We start from the raw sequence: 18,665 nt of genomic DNA on the forward strand, positions 1-18,665 counted from the left end.
GAGAGAGAGAAAGAGATAGAGAGAGAGAGAGAGAAATAGAGAGAGAGAGAGAGAAATAGAGAGAGAGAAAGAGAAATAGAGAGAGAAAGAGAGAGAGAGAGAGAGAGAGAGAGAGAGAGAGAGAGAGAGAGAGAGAGAGAGAGAGAGAGAGAGAGAGAGAGAGAGAGATTGAAGAGGGGGAGAGAAATTAGATAATGGAAGAAAACCTTCTGGAGAGGCAGATGATGGGATCAAGGAAACAAATAGAGGGGTTGGCTTTTTCGAGAATAAAGAATGCTTCTTCACAGACAATGGAGGAAGGAGGAGATAGGTGGGGATGACTTCAGAGAAATATTGTCCATTCTTGAGTTTCCAAGGATTTGAAATATGAAGCTGCAGAATTCTAGAAAAGTAAAGGTCCACAGAGATGAGCTAATAACAATGATGATGATAAATGAGAGCTCACATTTGAGACTATTATAAAGATAAATGAAATGATTTGCCCAAATACCATGTGGAGGTATAGTGGTGAAATGAATAAAAATTCAAGTCTTCAGAGTCTAATACAGTTCTCATTCTACCATTCTTTCAATATACATTAATATTTTACAAGCATTAATTTAACATAGACACCTTAAAAATGTGAAGAAACCAAAAGCAAAACTTACATAGTCAATAAATTCATGTGCTGCACAGTTTATGGCTAAATATAAGTTGATTCCTAACTCCAGTCCCAAGTTGCCACAGATTCCTTGTAGTAAAAGCAATGGCTGTTCAATGGTATCATAGTTAATTGATAAACAGCCTATGTAGGACAGCTTGCCAACTATCTGAGTCTGTAAGACAAACCAAAAAGACCATGTGAATAGAACTTCTTAGGTTGTGAGTAGCTTTCTACAAGAGAAATACTTTGCAGATAGACATAACTAGTGGAGCCCGTTTCCTGCCCCCCCCTCCCAACACAATCTCTGGACAATCTCTTAGCTTTCTATATCAGGAAGTAAATTTAACAATATAGAATATTTAGTGATGATTTCTCTTGATCTGTGGATAGGAGTCTCTCTGCCTACATGTGAAAATTGCATATTGTTTCCCTGATTCTCTGTATTATTCACTGTCATGGTACATATTATCTACTCCTCAACTATCAAAAGGCAAAACTTCATCTTGGAGCTGGAACTTTTCTCATTTTCTACCTTTTGTTGTGCTTCAGTAGGACCTTAGATTTGTGACCTTCATCCATACCAGGGTTTGATTATTCCCCCATTAGACTGTGAGCTACTTGAGGGCAGAAACTCTCTTTTGCCCCTTTTTGTATCTCTAGCACTTAGCATAGTGCCTGGCACATAGTATTAGATACATGCTTAATAAATGTTTATTGATTGAGGGCATAACAATAAAATGTTATAAGAGTCACTGAGATTTGAATTTTAACATAAATCACTGTCTTAAAACTAATAGGATGAAGTTCTGAAATTTGATTTTAGGTTTCATATATGCAGTGGGGAAAGACAGAGCAGAAAGGGGAGATGGCAGAGATTTACTAGAGATTTGTTCTATTTAGAAGGCAAACCCTGATGATATCAGGTGTATAAAAATTCTGACCTCTTCATAGGTAAAAATATTGCAATAAGTCATTCAAATAAAAAGGGACATAAATAAGTCACTCATACTCAAAAGCACCAACTAAAGAGATGAAAAATAAGGTATCATGTTGATAGACGTGGGAGTCAGGAAATCTGGGTTTAAATCCTGGGTTTAAATTCTTTCTCTTTCTTTCTTTCTTTCTTTCTTTCTTTCCTTTCTTTCTTTCTTTCTTTCTTTCTTTCTTTCTTTCTTTCTTTCTTTCTTTCTTTCTTTCTTTCTTTCTTTCTTTTCTTTCTTTCTTTCTTTCTTTCTTTCTTTCTTTCTTTCTTTCTTCCTTTCCTTCCTTCCTTCCTTCCTTCCTTCCTTCCTTCCTTCCTTCCTTCCTTCCTTCCTTCCTTCCTTCCTTCCTTCCTTCCTTCCTTCCTTTCTTTCTTTCTTTCTTTTCTTTCTTTCTTTCTTTCTTTCTTTCTTTCTTTCTTTCTTTCTTTCTTTCTTTCTTTCTTTCTTTCTTTCTTTCTTTCTTTCTTTCTTTCTTTCTTTCTTTCTTTCTTTCTTTCTTTCTTTCTTTCTTTCTTTCTTTCTTTCTTTCTTTCTTTCTTTCTTTCTCCTTCTCTCTCTCTCTCTCTTTCTTTCTTTAACATATATGATATGGGACTACAAGCAGGTCACTTAATGCCATGGAATCTGTTCCCTTAATTAAATGTAAGGAAAATAATATTTGCTCTACTTACTTTACTAGGTTATTATAAGGAAAGTGTTTGGTAAAGCTTTAAAGTGTTATTGAAATGTGAGTTGTTATGGTGACAGCACTGGCTAATGTAAAAAACCATGTGAAGAGCCCTTTGTCACTACACTGGCATAGATACAGATGATCATAGTACTCATTAGGAATCTTTCCTACACACACACACACACACACACACACACACACACACACACACACACACACACACAAATCTATAATGTAACTTGCACCCAGGCATATGTATGAACATTTTGCCAAAAAAAAAAAGATTGCAGTTAGTTGTTAGAGAAGTAACTGACTGGTGGAAACTAGCTGTTTAAAGCACATAGAAAGAAGCCTTTCAGTGAGAATGTAACCGTAAAACTTAAGTCAAGTGGAATGCCTTAAACATGATCTGTCTTTGAGGCAAAACTTTCATTGTAAGACATATTTCTTGCTTATTATATTTACACATTGTCAGCATGGAGGGGTGTTACTCCATTGGCTTTCCTGATCCAATCTGAATTCATGGCAGCATTATCTTTGAAATGGTTTTTGCAACTCAGTTGAGATAAGAAGACAGATGGGATTGCCCTGTAGTACTCCAGTTGGTTTGTTTCTGTATTCTTTGAAGGAAAATAAAAGCTTTGACCTTCTCTGCTATAAGTCTGAATGAATTACTAGCAACCAGCCATTCAACTGGCCCAATATTTTACTTGGAGAAGTTTTAGAAATAATCCCATTTCACTCATGATTAATCACTGCTTTCAAAAATTTCAGTAAGTAGCACCTTTAAAAAGGTGTTAATAATAACCAGGCAGCCAAATTAGACAAGGTTGTTTTTCAGACAGAACTCAATCAAATGTCCTAACCCTACCCACAAGTTTGAAAAATAAAATATTCCATGGAGAAAACATGTGGGAGAATATACACACATGCAAGAGTCTTTCTAGGAAGACTTAGATTGACTGCCTTTGGAGGGGACCCAAGTTTCAAAAGACTCTAGGTCCTAGAGTCTAGGAGCTATATTTCTTCCCAGTGTCAGAATATGCCTATATATATATCTACAGAATTATTTACAAAGTTGGAATCCAAATCCACTTGTGCTTAGCACAGTGCCCAGCACACAGGAGGTGCTTTAGAAATGTTTACTCATAGATTGATTTACTTACTGAACCACCTTTTTTCCCATTATGACCTTTTTTGGTCTCTGGTTTTGGAGTATGGGGCTGTGAGAAGAAAAAAGAAAGAAAACTGATCAAGAATCAGATGGGATTCAAAGACATTATCAGCAGAAGCAACTATCAATATCTGCTTGGCAAGCCATCACAGCAATGAGCCAGTACCACAGATTGTGTCTATCTATCTATCTATCTATCTATCTATCTATCTATCTATCTATCTATCTATCTATCTTTCTATCTGTCTATATCTGTGCTAACTTCTCTGCTTACATCTTCAGGACCAGGTAACCTCTGAGCACTTTACATGCAGCCTAAGTGTAGAACATTCTTTAAAAAAATGTGTGAATTCTGTCAGTGACTCCCCAAACTTTTTCAGGCACATGAGTATCTATCTGTCAATGTTGGGGATAAATATAGTGGAGAGTAAAAGGTTTTCCTTGATGTCTGACTTCTATCAACTACATCTGTCACCCATAATCACATGCACACATCGAGGGCAGTGGGACTATAAAGCAATGTCCTTTTGAGGAAATATCGTCAGGGTCTACAACACATGGATGGTGATTTCTTTTTTTCTTCTCTCCTATATTATCAATGGTGGCAAATCTCCATCCTCTGAAGGTAGATTTGATTTTTTGGAAAAAGCCAAAAGTCATTTTGGGGCCAAACTTGGTGAGTAAAATGTATGATCAACTAGATATGGCTCAACAAAAATCAAGATATGACTACAAAATAGTGAGAATGGTTGTCTTGTGTGGCTTATAAATGAGATGTCAAAGGTAGTTATTTTAAAAAGGAGTCCAAAAGTCCAAAATATGGAATTACTGAAGCATTCCTGAAATAAGTGTATAGCCTTCCAAAGTGATTGTTTTAAAAGGAGCTATAGGCATTTGGATCAATGAGCTCTGATTCGTCTGTTGGAAACCAGTCTCATTCATTTATAGTCATATATCATAAATGTATGCATGCACCAGTCATCCTCTGTCTTCTTTCCATTGTCACCTGCTCATAGCTATGCATAAGCAAAAGAGATTACAGAAGCCCAGGATGTCCCATATATAGTTCTTTTCACCTTCCCTTTTCCTGTGGTGCTTTGCACTGAGTAGAGGTACAATTAATATTTGATCAATTGGCAAAAACATAGTCTTTTTTACTCGGTTCACTGAATTTCAATTTGATGATGGTTTAGAACCAGATTTCCATCCTTTACTTAATGAACAAAATCTGCAATTTTGTTCCAGAATGAATGTTTTCTTTATAGATGGATTATTTTTAAAGCCAAATTAAAATAAAAACAACAGAACTTTTTTGTTAGCAAGTACTGGACATTCAATAACCTCACAGAGTGGTCCAAGCACTTACAGGGGAAGAATATCATAAGGAATGATTGTCTCTCCTTTCCACCAACCCCCACTGGCCCAAAACATCAGTACCAAGCATTCTGTAACTGAAGCAAAGAATAGTGATGTCAATAAATGATGGTCCCGGACTTGGCATTTTCCACTTAGAAAAGAGAAGTCATGTCTTTGGTGCCTTTATTCATTTTCATAAATGCTTTGTGTTGATTTGAGCTTTAATGTGACTGATGATAGTCATTACCCACTGAAAATATTCCATTTCTCCAGTCCATTTTTCAAAATGGATTTAAAATGAAGAACTAATGGATGGATGTGCTTAACTGTTTTAAAAATATCATGCCACCATACACACTTAAATATAACATTTTTCTCTCTGCATTGTTAATATTCTAACCCATAAAACCTTTTTTAAAAGAATTTGGTCAAGTAGCATACTAGTCACAATTTTTATGTTTAAACACTTGAAATTTTGTTACATCTTCTTTTAAAAGGAAGTGTGGTGTAAAGGGGAAAAAAGCATTGCTTTGGAAGTCAGGAATCTTGGGTTCCTTGTGGTGGTTCTACCACTAACTTTCTGTGTCTCCTCAGGCAAGTTATTTCACTTTTCTGAGGCTGTTTCCTCACTCATAAAATGGTGTAAGCTGAACTAAGAAATCTTTAAGGTTTCTTGAATTGCTGATATCTGATGTTTACTCATTTAAATGCTTTACTTTTAAATTTTGTTTACCTGGGGAGGAAGGAGAGGAGAAAATGGTGGCTATTACCAAGTACTTCAATCTAGATTTCAACACGTCTCTGTCTCCAAAATTCAGTGTCAATGCCTCAGTATAGTTAAAAAGAAAATGGTGGCTATTACCAAGTACTTTAATCTAGATTTCAACACGTCTCTGTCTCCAAAATTCAGTGTCAATGCCAAAGACTTAAAAGTATTACTTTTTCTTCTATTACTAACTGTTTTACAGTCAGGCTGAGGTCATATTCCTTTTGGCAGAAGATTCTTTCTTCATATTCCAGGTGCCTTACATCCAGTGTGTGACATTAGGGTAATAGAATTGTAGAATTGTTCTCTCTAAAGTCAGACAAGACATTGGGACTATTTCCCTTTGAAATCTCGGTGAAACCTCCATAAAAATACTAGATCTGAGACCCTTACCCATCAGACAGAATGTATATCAGAAAAGGACCCAGTAGGAAGGCGAAAATGTTTTCTAGAACAATAATAATATCTATAGAATTCCATAATATATGCTAGATTTTATACTAGGAAGTATTAACACATTAAGTAGTAATCAAGTCTTTTTCACTTACTTTGTCAATAATCTTTATAATTTGTTTCTGGATTTCTAGAAGCATTGTGATACCCTGCAAATGAAATCATGATCTTCATAAAATGTAGTTTGTATATTTTAAATGGAAAATTTTACACTAAACCTATAGCTATTTGAAAACAGGCTCTGATTTCTGTTCAGCATACATTCCTCTCAGTCACATGCTCTATCTATTTCAGTTAAATTGGCTTTCTTATATGTAACAGTATATCTCCTGTCTCCAGACCTTTGTATGGACTGTGTGCATCCCCATACCTAGAATGGACTTCTACTACACCTCTGCCTTACAAGAGTCTCTAATTTTCTTCAAGGCTCAGCTTGAGAACCACCTTCAACAGGAAATCTTTCCTGGTGCCTCTAGCTATAATAACAGCAACAACAATGGGTGTCTGAGGCCAGATTTGAACTCAGGAAGATGAGTCTTCTTGACTCCAGGCCCATCACTCTATCCACTGTGCCATCTGGCTGCCCCAAAGATAAATTAATAGATGCTTATTCATTTTTACAAAAAGGATATTTGACTTGCACTAAAAGGAATAGCCTCAGACAGGAACTAGACCTCATTTCATTGGAATGGCCAACTCTCAGGAGAGGAAATTCCTTTTAACAATGCAAGTCAATATCTTCCTTGCAACTGAGAGGCCCGAGAGAATTGCTTACAGGTCAAGTGACTTGTCCAAGGTTATAGAGCCAATATGTGTCAGAAGCCACTTGAACCTAGGTCTTTCTGGCTTCCAGCACAGTTCTCTATTCACTATTCCATGCTGCTCAGGTTATACAAAATAACTTAGAACATTTTTCTAAAAAGTCTCCCTGAAAATGATTGTTTAGTAAAAAAATATACATATGACTTTTTAGAAACAAACTATTACATAGTAAGAGATATTAGATTTACACTGGAGTCTGTGCTCCTCAGTATATAAATATCTGGGGGAAACTTGGACATAATATTTAAGGAGAGGCATAGGAGTTACCTATAAAAGCCACAAGAGGATCATCTCGAGCGGTGATCTAGACAGATCTAGCAGAGACCAGTGTTTAAATGTAAAATTAATGACACAAGATTCAGGGTTTCTTAACAAAGTGGATCTTAATATTTCAACTTTCAATCATTTGTGGTACAATCTACCACTCCTAGGTCATTTTTATATGGCAAAAGCATGGTCGTCTATGTTATCTCATTTAATCTTCACAACAAACCTGTGACCTCATAATGTTGGTTTTATTATTCACAATTTAACCAATGAGCTTACAACTAAGGCTTAGAAAGGTTACATGAATTGTTCAATGCTATATAACTAATTAGTTACAGAATCAAACCTAAGTCTAGTGTTATGGTTATTGTTGAGTTGTTTAGTTATGTCCAACTCTACCTCCGTGGAGTTTTCTTGGCTAAGATAATGGAGTGGTTTGCCATTTCCTTCTTTAGTGTGTCCCCATTTAACAAATGAGGAACTGTGACAAATAGAGGTAAAGTGACTTGCCTAGGGTCATGCAGCTAGTAAGTATCTGAGGTCACATACGAACCCCGATCGTCCTGGCTCCAAACCCAGTGTTCTATCTACTACTGCACACATCACCTAGCTGCCCAGATCTGGTGTATTTTCCATTAAGAGCAAATTCTAGTTTCTCTAATCAACCAGTATTGCTATTATGTAGCTAATTAGTTGCAAGGGAAAAGTGGTTCATTTGATGCATATTTTCCATTTGTAGAACATTAAATAAAAAGAGTACATGGAGATGTCCTAATTTTGGTCCATGCTCCACTTCATCACATCCCTCTTCCTTTTTCTATGCCCCTTCCCAATAGCTTTTCCCATTTCTCTCCTTTACTACTCCTATCTCTGGGGCCATAAATCTAGTGAGCCTATATGAAAAAAAAAATGCACTGACAAAAGCAAATATATTTCTATAAAAACTGAGAGACAGTCTGAAATACTTGTTGAACTGTTAATCCAGGGTGCGGGATACAGATCACTTCTTTCATCAGATTCAGCTTTCCTGGGGAGGACTTCCCACAGCTGAGCATGGTGATCATCAGTAAAGGAAGAGACAGTGTCCTGGGTGATTCCTAGAAATAGGGACAGGCACATGGAAACCAGTTAACAAAAAAAGCCCATTGTTAACTCAGCGACTCAGTTTACCCTGCGATAGATACTGACCCGTTTGTATTTCAGTGATGCAATATTTAAATACAATGGAGTATTGCTCAGTATAGCACATGTTTTCGCCACAGCTAATGATACAGCCCCTATGGCCATACTACCGTGGAGAACAGGCTCAGGAGGTTCTGCTGGTGGGATGGGTTTCTCTGGAATAACTTCCTTCTTACCTGGAAGATTGGGAAAGAGAGACAAATGTATGCTAAGTGGCTATGGGAGATATTTTCCTGAACCTTTGTGGTTTGGTAACTGTTTGGTTAGGTGTTTTTGTTTCTTTTTTTAAGTGGAGCTATTGTAATATTATTAGTAAGAATTGGTAGTTTACACAGCCTTAAAGGGTATTTCTACACTTTCTGTATTTCTATACTTCTACAATGAGAACACTGAGACCAAACTAACAAGGATGGATGTGTGATGGGGAGCAAGCTCAAACAAATGGATGCTTCCTCCCAAAGAGCTATTTTATTCCGATTTAGAAATCTGCCCCAAATGGGTCTGGGCTTTTAGCCTGCTAATAAGCAGAGTCATGCTTTGTTGTTTTTTAGGGGGTTACTGGGGAGGGGCTACATAGGGAAAGGGCAGCGAAGATGGAAAGAGGGAGAGAGTAATGGGCTAGGAAGTCAAGAAGTCTTTTAGAGAGGAGGAAATCCCATCACAGCTTTCTGACATCATTTTCTGAATCTCCTTGAATGAATAGCTACTTTCTACTGATCTACCACTTTAATAAGAGTGAGACATAATTCCATGATGGGTAAGTTTAAAAGTCCAACTCAGATCTGCCCCAGAGTGACCATGAAGACAGAATCCAAGTCAAAGAACAGAGAATCTCCTATCCCTCCTTCACACAAGTGCTAAAGAACCTTCTGTACATTCATGAAGCTCAAACCTTTTTGTCCTTTCTTCTTTGAAGGTGGTGGTGGTGGAGGTGGTGGTGATGGGGGTTGGAGAGACATTAGGGATAATGGCTGCTGCAGGCTCAGTTCTAATTCTTTACTCTCTTTATCTTCTTGTAGTTTATTTGCAAAAAAATTCCTGATGGGGATAAAAACATTCTATTATAATACTCTTTTCAAGAATATAATTTTGTCATATAGTAGAGTTATCCTCAGAGGCATAATTAGTGTTTCAAGAATTAACTCCACTTTTTTAAGTGCTTCAGAAAATCCAAGTCCTCATTTGAATTTTCTAGATCAATATTAATAAAAGAAAAACATTAATTGAAGTTAATTTTGGTTCTGAAACAATCAAATATGTGCTTAGATTCTACAAAGTCTTATTTGAAAAATGTTTTTAAAAGGCACTTTAATTTAAAAAATATGAAAACATCTATCCTGAATAATTATGGATGTTGTTAAAATTTAAATTGACAAACTTATAGGCAGTTTTCAGGTGGCATAGTGTATAAAGTGCCAGGTTCATCTTCCTGAGTTCAAAACTGGCCTCAGATACTTACTAGCTGAGGGACCCTGGACAAGTCATTTAACTCAGTTTGCCTCAGTTTCCTTATCTGTAAAATTAGGTGGAGAAGAGACACCTAGGTGGCTCAGTGGATAGAGAGCCAGGCCTGGGTTATGAGGAACTGGGTTCAAATTTGGCCTCAGGCATTTCCTAACTATGTCACCTTGGGCAAGTCACTTAACCCTAACTGCCTAGCCCTTAACTGCTCTTCTGCCTTGTATCAATTCCAAGACATAAGGTAAGGGTAAGAGGGAAGGAGGGAGAGACAGAGAGACAGACAGACAGACAGACAGAGACAGAAAGAGGACAAATAGGTAAGGTACTCTGGAATTAGAATCAACAGAATTTGTCAAATAAATGATATGAGAAGTTGTTAAATAAATGAATGGCATATGTGAAAAGTATGTTACAATGGACAAAGCCCCAGGTTTGGAGTCCTGTGTTCAAATCCCAGATGTAGAACTTAGCATCATCTTTTTCTTAAAAGTCACTTTGAAGAGCTCCCATTAAAAAACATAGACCCTGTACCATGATAGGTGAAGTCAAAGTAAAGCAGACATTTGTCTGTACCAAAGACTTACGTAAGTAACTGATCCGCCACCTCCTGTTGGGTAGGTTCCAATCCTTCCAGAAGTTCTGTCATTGACTCATTTACCCACTGCACAGCCACACTGATGGCTTCATTCCGTTCTAATTCTACTGCATCCACTGTGTCAGGCATCGCAGTTTCCAGTACTTCAAAGTGAGAGGAGATGACAGCAGAAGTAATACTCTGAAAGTCATACAAATTGATTCCACTTTCTAGTTGAAGTTGTAGAAATGTCATCAACATAATCCATTTTTCCCATCTTGAAATAATGAATCCTAACTTTGAGATATTTTGTTCTTGTTCTAGGAATATGTAGTTTTGTTCCAGGAAGTTGAACTAAATTAACCCTTTAAATTCTTAAATCTCACCATTTTTTTTTTAGTATCAGCACCTCTGCTTTAAATAGTTAATAGCTTCTAGCAATGCTTATCTTCTAAATACCTTAAGAAGTTCAAATAAGGTAAGGGATATACTTTTTTGCCCGAAAGTGCTTTAGAGTATCAATTAGGATTATCATCATGGGGCAGTAGAAAGAACACTAGTCTGAGAGATACAAAATCTGACTGTAGACTTAGGACTCTGGGCAAGTCATTTGCCTACTCTGGACTTGTTTCCCCACTTATAAAATGAAAGACAGGATAATTGATTGCTAAGGCCCTTTTGCAGTCTCCAACAATCTATATTCTAAAAGAATAATACATTTTGTAAGAATTATTATTCTAGAAAGAACTGAGGCAGAAGCAGACATTTGTTAATAACCATTACATATTAAATATAATATAAAATTTATCACACCAAAGAATGCCTATGACAACAATATAACCATTATTATAAATGAGCTCCTTTATGTAATGTTTATGGTAATAGTATAATCCTTTAGCCTAGATTAATAGTACTGGTTATATTAATATAGAATATTAAAACTGGCAAACACTTTAGAAATCAATCAATAAGAAGGAAACAAACCCAGGGAGGGGAAATGACTTGTCCAAAGTCAATCAGTCAGTTAGCAAGTATTTGTTAATAAGCACCTTCTATGTTCTAGGAATTGTACTAAGCACTAGGGATACAGTGAAAGGAGGGAGGGACTCAGTCTCCTGCTCTCAAGTAGCTTACAGTCTAATGAGGGAGACAACATGCAAACAAGATATATATGTATTAAATTAAAGATAATCAATAGAGGAAAGGCATGAGCATTGAGGGGGATTGGAATGGCATCTTACAGGCACTGTTCTTTTAGTTGGGACTTCAGGAAAGTCAGGAAGTAGAGGTGAGGAGAGAGAGAATTTCAGACTTGGGAGATAGCCAGTGAAAGTAGGACCTTGTTTTATTCAAATTCTATACACATTAATTCAGGTATATAAGATTGGCAATTGAAAAAAAAAATAAAGGCAGAAAAATACCAAACAATTTTTTTAAATTTATGTACTAAATCTTTACCATTTTCCCAAGTGGTATAAAGTCTTGCAGCAGTTTGACCAATCAAACTCATTCTTGTTCTGAGAAGCTTTAGTGTGAGTCCTTACATTATTTTGAACTGAACATTAGCTCTGGGATCAATCTTTTGTCTTGCTTATAACAAGCCCGTCTGTGTCTTTGTTTCGTTAAAACTGTTTAGTTATTAATAATGGCCCCAAAGTACAAGAGATGCTGGTAGCTCTGATAAGCTTAAGAAAATTCTTTAAGTGCCTAGGTATGGTCAAATAAGAAATCTGTATTAAAATAATGGAGGTTGCTATTATTTTTAAATTTTTAATTAATTAATTAGTTAAGAATATTTTTCCATGGTTACATGATTCATGTTATTTCCCTCTCCTTCCCCCCCCCCCCCCAGCTAACAAGCAGCTTCACTGGGTTTTACGTGTATCATTATTCAAAGCCTATTTCCATATTATTAATATTTGTACTAGGGTGATCATTTAGAGTCAACATCTCCAATCATATCCCCATTGAACCATGTGACCAAGCAAATGTTTTTCTTCTGTGTTTCTACTCCCACAGATCTTCCTCTGAATGTGGATAGCATTCTTTCTCATAAGTCCCTCAGAATTGTCCTGGATTATTGCATTGCTGCTAGAAGAGAAGTCCATTACATTCAATTGTACCAGTGTATCAGTCTCTGTGTATAATGTTCTCCTGATTCTGTTCCTTTCACTCTACATCAATTCCTGGAGGTCATTGGTTGCTATTATATATGATTTTTAGGGTTTTTTTATGTGTGATGTTTTTCAGATTTTCAGAAGAGCTTGGAACATATTGGTCATGAATGATCATTGGTCAAAAATTACATCCTACTATACCTAAAATGACAAGATAGAGTTTCTTGTGTAAAGAAAGTAAGCAGGCTAGTGACACTGGATTGAAGAGTACGTGGGGTTTGATTGGATGTTAAAAAATCTAGAAAGGCAACCATGTAATGAAAGGATTTGAATAGCATAGGGTTTTGTATGTGATCTTGGGGGTGATAGGGAACCAATGGAATTTATTGCATTGGGGGTAGATCACCAATTTGACAAATGAATGGAAGATTTACTGAATCAGGGGAGACTTGAAGCAGGGAGACCAACCAGATGGCTGTTGTAATTACCCATGGGTGATAAAGCCTGGACCAAGGGGATAAAGTGTCAGAAGACAGAAAGGAGTCCTGTGTAAGGGATCCTATATGAAGGTAGAATCAATAAGACTTAACAACAGATTAGCATAAGAGGGTGAAAGGGAATGAGGAGTTGAGGATGACACCTAGATTGTAAACCTGAGCAAATGGAATATTGATAGCCTCATAGTGGCAGAGCTGACTTTTAGTCCAATGGTCTGTCCACTGCTTTACTCTAAATTTAAGTCAACACCAAAAGAAGGGAGAGGGTGCTTTGGACATATTTCTAATTGTCATTGCCTCATTGAAATGCTACATATATTAATGAAAACAACATATGAGGCTAAACTGTGGATGCTGTTTGGATTAGGGAAATGTGGGCATAATAAATTCCTAGTGTTCTGTAATTGAAAAAATAAAAATAAAACAAAAATTCCAGGAAACAAACTCCAGATCTAAGCAAAGAATGAGTTCTGAGAAGGCCAGATAGATTACTGAAGGGACATTCAAAATAATGGCAATCAGTAGATGATCAGGGCAATATACATGCAGCAAGCTAAAAGCATTGTGATAGAAAGAACACTTGATCTAGAATCAGATAACCCAAGTTAAACTTTTGACTTGGAAATTCACTAGCTTGGGAAAGTCACCTTACTTTTCTGGGTGGGGTCTCAGTTTCCTCATTTGTGAAATGAAGTGTTTGGGGGAAAAATCTTTAAATCTCCTGGTAGTTATAAATTTATAAACCTATAGTCCTGTAACTTTCGCCTTCCTGGTTCTGGATACTTTAACAGACAAGGAATGTATGAGCTATTTTGGAGGTCACATCATACCATTGACTCATGTTATCTATTAAAGCTCCTAAGTATATTTTTAAAAGGCTTAAAAATCACTATGGATGATAGTGCTATTGGCATGATTCATATCTCTTAGATAGATATATAGAGTTTAAGAGCTGGAAAGGACCTTAGATGTAATTCTCATTTTAAGTATGACACAACTGAGTGCACCAAATCATATGGTCACTAAATGGCAAAGCCAGAGTTCAAATCCCTACATTTTGATCTTATATCCAGTGTCCTTTTATCTACAGCAAATTGACTCTTTGTAAATAAACAATATGTTACTATAACTGAATTTAAAGTATGTTTTTAGTCAGTCAGCTGGTTTTTATTAAGTACCTATTATGTGCCATGTGCTGGGAGAAGATCTGGAGAAGCAAAGAATGGCAAAAAACAATTTCTGCTCTTAAGGAGTTCAGTCTAATGTAAGAAACAGCATGCAAACAACTATGTACAAACAAGATATATACAGGATCGATTGGAGAGTCTCAGAGGGACAGTACTAGCATTATTGTTATTACTATTATTTTGTTTACAATTCAAATAAATCACCATTAGACTATTAATACCTTGGAACCCAACACACAGTAAAGAACAGTAATGAATAAAGAAAAATAAAATATAGTTAAGAAAATCATAGTTCCATACCTTAACCTGGTTTTGAATGGTGCAGAATATTTCAACTCTGAGAGTTTGATGACCCATACCATCTAGTACTACTCTTCCTATTACTTTGTATATGGTAGGAGCCTTTGAAAGCTTCGTAAAGCAGTTTGCCTTCAACATAAAAAAAGCATTATAAAATTATAAATATCAAATTTATTTTTACTCAAAGCATCAATCATATAATTTACTTTGCTGCTCATATTAACTCTATCCTTGGGTTCAATTCCTAAACGCCTTGAACTTGACAATGACAGCTCTGTTGGAACAACTCTTCCTTCAAGTATAAAGATTTAAGTTCATCCTGGTGCTGTATGCCTCTTCAGACAGCATAACAGCATGGAAACATGTCTTTTGAACAAACATAAAATGCTCCATCATATTTTTAATGTATATCCAAAGTGTCAACCTAATTTTCTAACCAATATACCCAATCTGAAATACATGGATCAACTGGCAGTAGAAAATGTTATTGTCCATATACATTTTGTCTAAGAATTCTGAGTCAACCAGTTTCTATTGCTCTCAGTAAGATATCTTCCTCAACATTATAATGGTGAGGAAAAACACAGCAGCTGTATTTCACTCACCATGATTCCATGAGTGATCCTAAATGTTAAAGGGATGTGGAATAGTAGTTTTGCTGAAGCAGAGAGGGTAGAGGCCATTTGGAGAGGCTCCAAGAAAAGAGATTGGAGATGGAAAGTGAAGATGAAATAGGAAGCTCTCTTACAGAGAATGGGGAGAATCATTAAAAATATCATTTATTTGCAGTGAGAAAGTAACCAGGTGACAGAGAGAAAAGGGGAGTATCTAAAATGAAGAAAGAAAAACTAATCTCATTCCAATTTGCATAAGAAAACTATACCTGATAATGACATTGTAGATTTACTGTGAAATCATATAGGATTTAAGGGCTCACACTCTACACAAGACAACAGTGTACATTCTAAAACAAACAATTCAAGCATACAGAATATTACATACCCAAATATTAGAACTCAACAATGTATCAGAGATGCTATAGAGGAAAATAGTTATTTTTTCATTAGACCCAGTTTTGAATGTTAACGAATGTGTTGTAGAATGAGAAAGAGGCTTAATGAAATTATATGGTTTTATTTGGACTTCTGGGGAATGTGGGATATCCCAAATTAACCATTCTGCCTATCTGGTACAATGCCAAAAGTAGTTTATAGATAAAGCTAGAGGAGACCTTAGTAGTTTAAGCTTCCTGCTTTCTAAAATTTTCAGGGAACATTTCCTCAGTGGACTCTCTTTTGGTTTTGCAATAATTTGGGGACTTATATAGTCCTGGTGACTGTTTTCTTTCTGCCTTATCTAATCCTAAACATTCTTCAAGATCCAAACCTAGTCCTATGATTACTGTAAGCCTAACCTTTCCCAATGGCCTATTTTGATATATGTCAGCTAACATTTATTTTAGATCCTTACCTTCTGTCTTAGAATTGATACTAGGGATCAGTTCCAAGACAGAAGGGCAGTAAAGGCTAAGCAATTGAAGTTATGTGATTTGTCCAGGGTCACACAGCTATGAAGTATCTGAGGTTACATATTAACCCAGGACCTTCTGCCTCCAAGCCTGACTGTATCCACTAAACCACTTAGGTGCCCAATCAGCTAGCATTTATTTAACATTTACTATATTCGCCAGGCACTGTACTAAGAGCTGAAGATACAAAGAAAGACAAAGAATAGTCTCTATTTCAAGGAGTTTACAGTGTGATAGCAAAACTTATAAATGGATTGATCATTCCTTCTCTGAAATCCTACTGTTTATAATCTGCCACACATTCAAGTATTTACTTTACCATGATTCACTTGGTTAGGGTTCCAATTGTTTAAAATATCAGATTTTTTTCTTCCCAACTATGATGTAAACATCTATAAGACATGACTGACATTAACCTGGTGCTTTGAAAAGAAAACAAGACTATAAGTCAAGTGACCTTGTCCTTAGTTCTGGTTATCTAGCTATGTCTGAGTTTGGGCAAGGTACTTCATTTGGTTTCCCTGGTTTCTTCATGGATAAAATGAAGGGTCCAACTAGATAACCTTTAAGGATTCCTTTGTATCTATATTTCTTTTTTTGAAAATTTCTCCCATCATCATCAAACATTTTGAGTATCTTTAACACCTAGCCCAAGAAATAAACTGTTGTTGACTTAAGGGAGAGAGATATTACCATCCAATTTTCTATGACAATTTTTCAAATCTAGGTCTTATGCTAGATATCTCATAAACAATGAATGAGGAGAGCTAGGACACTGGCAATTTGGCCCAATGCCACTTCTTTCAAGTAAAAATGATAGTGCCTTACATTTGTCAGGCACTTAATGAATATTCATTCAAAGGGCATTGCCTCATCTAATCCTTATAACTTTGTGAAATATGCATCCAAGTAGCATGATCTCCATTTCAACAGATGAAGAAGTTAAACAATGTCAACATCTAGCACGTGGAAGCCCAGACAAAATGCACATCTAAGGTCTTCTGGCTCTTTCACACATCTTTTAATATGCTTGTGGCATTGCTTAATAATGGCAGGAAAACTGAACCTGAAAACAGAATGCCCTCCTTCCAAATTTGACCTTGACAAATACTTTATATGAGACCATGGGCAAGTCACCTAACTTTTTTGAGACTTGATTTGTTCCTCTATAAAATAGGAATACTTTTGCTTAACTACCTCATATAATGCTCTATATAACTGTTAGGTTCTCCCCCATCCCCCACCTCTCTTTCCTTCATCCCTACCGCTCTCACCTCTCCTTCCCTCCATCTTCTCTCCTTCCTTCCTTCCTTCCTTCCTTCCTTCCTTCCTTCCTTCCTTCCTTCCTTCCTTCCTTCCTTCCTTCCTTCCTTCCTTCCTTCCTTCCTTCCTTCCTTCCTTCCTTCCTTCCTTCCTTCCTTCCTTCCTTCCTTTCCTTCCTCTTCTCTCTCCATTTTTGCTCTTCCCCTCTCCACTCCTCTCCACTCCCTCTGTTCTCTTCTGCCCACCATACACACATGGAGGCTCTCCCTCACTCTCACTTTCAGCTATTTTTCCAGGCTCTTTCATTGGATACACAGCAACTCCACTCCAGCTATTTCCTCTCTTTCTAGCCCTTCCCATTCCCAATCAGAAGAGCCGAAGTACGGGGCATTCTAGACGCTCCCTCCAGGTGGTAGTACAGAGGTGCAATCTCTGCCACGCAGCCGCTCTGGACAAACCCCAGGTAGGGCAAGACGAACAGCTAGGCAGGATGCCAGCCCCAGTGCGTACCAGGTGTCCATAGACGTCGGGCGGCTGGAGGTAAAAGGTAGAATTGAGCAAGTCCTCCAGCTGTCGGGGCACATCGTTCATTCGATAGTACTCCACGGCCCGCTGCTTCAGTTTGTATAGCTCGTGGGCATCATTTCGGCCGCCACCTCCATCCCCCATGGTAGCGATTGGCCGGGACAAAGCTGGAGCAAGCCCGAGACTTGAAAGCGTCTTCGTTGTTGCTAAGCAACACGACAATGGACAAGTTCGCGTATCGCGAGAGCTTTATTGGTTTGTTCTGGCTCTTTGGTCTTTTTGCCTTCTCTGTCACTCCCCATTCTGTCTGTCTCCTGTTTCTCCTCCCCTCCTCCCTCCTCTTTTTTCTCTGCCCCTCTCTTCTCATCTCTTTCCCTCTTATCTTCTTCCCCTCCTCAATTCCCTAATTCTTTTTTCCCTCTCATTCTTCCCCCTCTTTATATTTGTCTCTGGCTCTTTCCCTCCTTTCTCTCCTTTCTTCCTCTATCTTCTCTCTTTCTCTCTCTTCTTCTCACTGTCTGGATGCATCTTATCACAGGGTCCTTTAGTGCACATAGTATAACCTTTTCAGGTTTCAGATGGAAAAGCCCTGGACTTGAGGAGTGTGTAAAGCTCTGCACACCTAGGGCTCTCCCTACTCCACTTTTAGAGACAGTGCCTAGCTGAAAATCAAATTCAAATCCTGCCGCAGATACTTTTTGTGTGTGTATGTGACCCTGGACAAATCAGTGAAGCCTCTTTAATTGATAAAATAAGGAAAATACCAATCTCTAACCCGCTACCTCCAAAGGGAGAGGGGACAAATAATATTTGGTTGTAAGGATCAAATAAACTAAGTAGCTCAGTGGATAATGAGGACAGGTCAGGAGAGAGGTGGTCCTGGGTATAAATCTGGCT

General features: G+C 37.2%; 1 protein-coding gene across 2 annotated transcripts in view; it reads right to left on the reverse strand.

The window, feature by feature from the left end:
- The window catches only part of ENO4 (enolase 4), a 32,478-nt gene extending 14,507 nt beyond the window's left edge, over positions 1-17,971 (reverse strand). The window contains exons 1-9 of one of the 2 annotated variants that reach the window (XM_007478933.2): positions 17,754-17,971; positions 14,453-14,581; positions 10,362-10,552; positions 9,209-9,354; positions 8,323-8,492; positions 8,100-8,231; positions 6,141-6,194; positions 3,463-3,519; positions 648-815 (exon numbers count right to left, since the gene is read on the reverse strand). In XM_007478933.2, coding sequence (XP_007478995.1) covers positions 648-815; positions 3,463-3,519; positions 6,141-6,194; positions 8,100-8,231; positions 8,323-8,492; positions 9,209-9,354; positions 10,362-10,552; positions 14,453-14,581; positions 17,754-17,912 — 1,206 coding nt within the window. In that variant the 5' untranslated portion in view covers positions 17,913-17,971. Of the gene's footprint in view, positions 1-647; positions 816-3,462; positions 3,520-6,140; positions 6,195-8,099; positions 8,232-8,322; positions 8,493-9,208; positions 9,355-10,361; positions 10,553-11,809; positions 12,059-14,452; positions 14,583-17,753 lie in introns of those variants that run through there. The other variant, XM_016428609.2, reaches the window with a different exon arrangement.
- Positions 17,972-18,665: the final 694 nt, after the last annotated feature.

The sequence above is a fragment of the Monodelphis domestica genome, chromosome 1 (assembly GCF_027887165.1).
Source record: "Monodelphis domestica isolate mMonDom1 chromosome 1, mMonDom1.pri, whole genome shotgun sequence".
Classification (NCBI taxonomy): Eukaryota; Metazoa; Chordata; class Mammalia; order Didelphimorphia; family Didelphidae; genus Monodelphis; species Monodelphis domestica.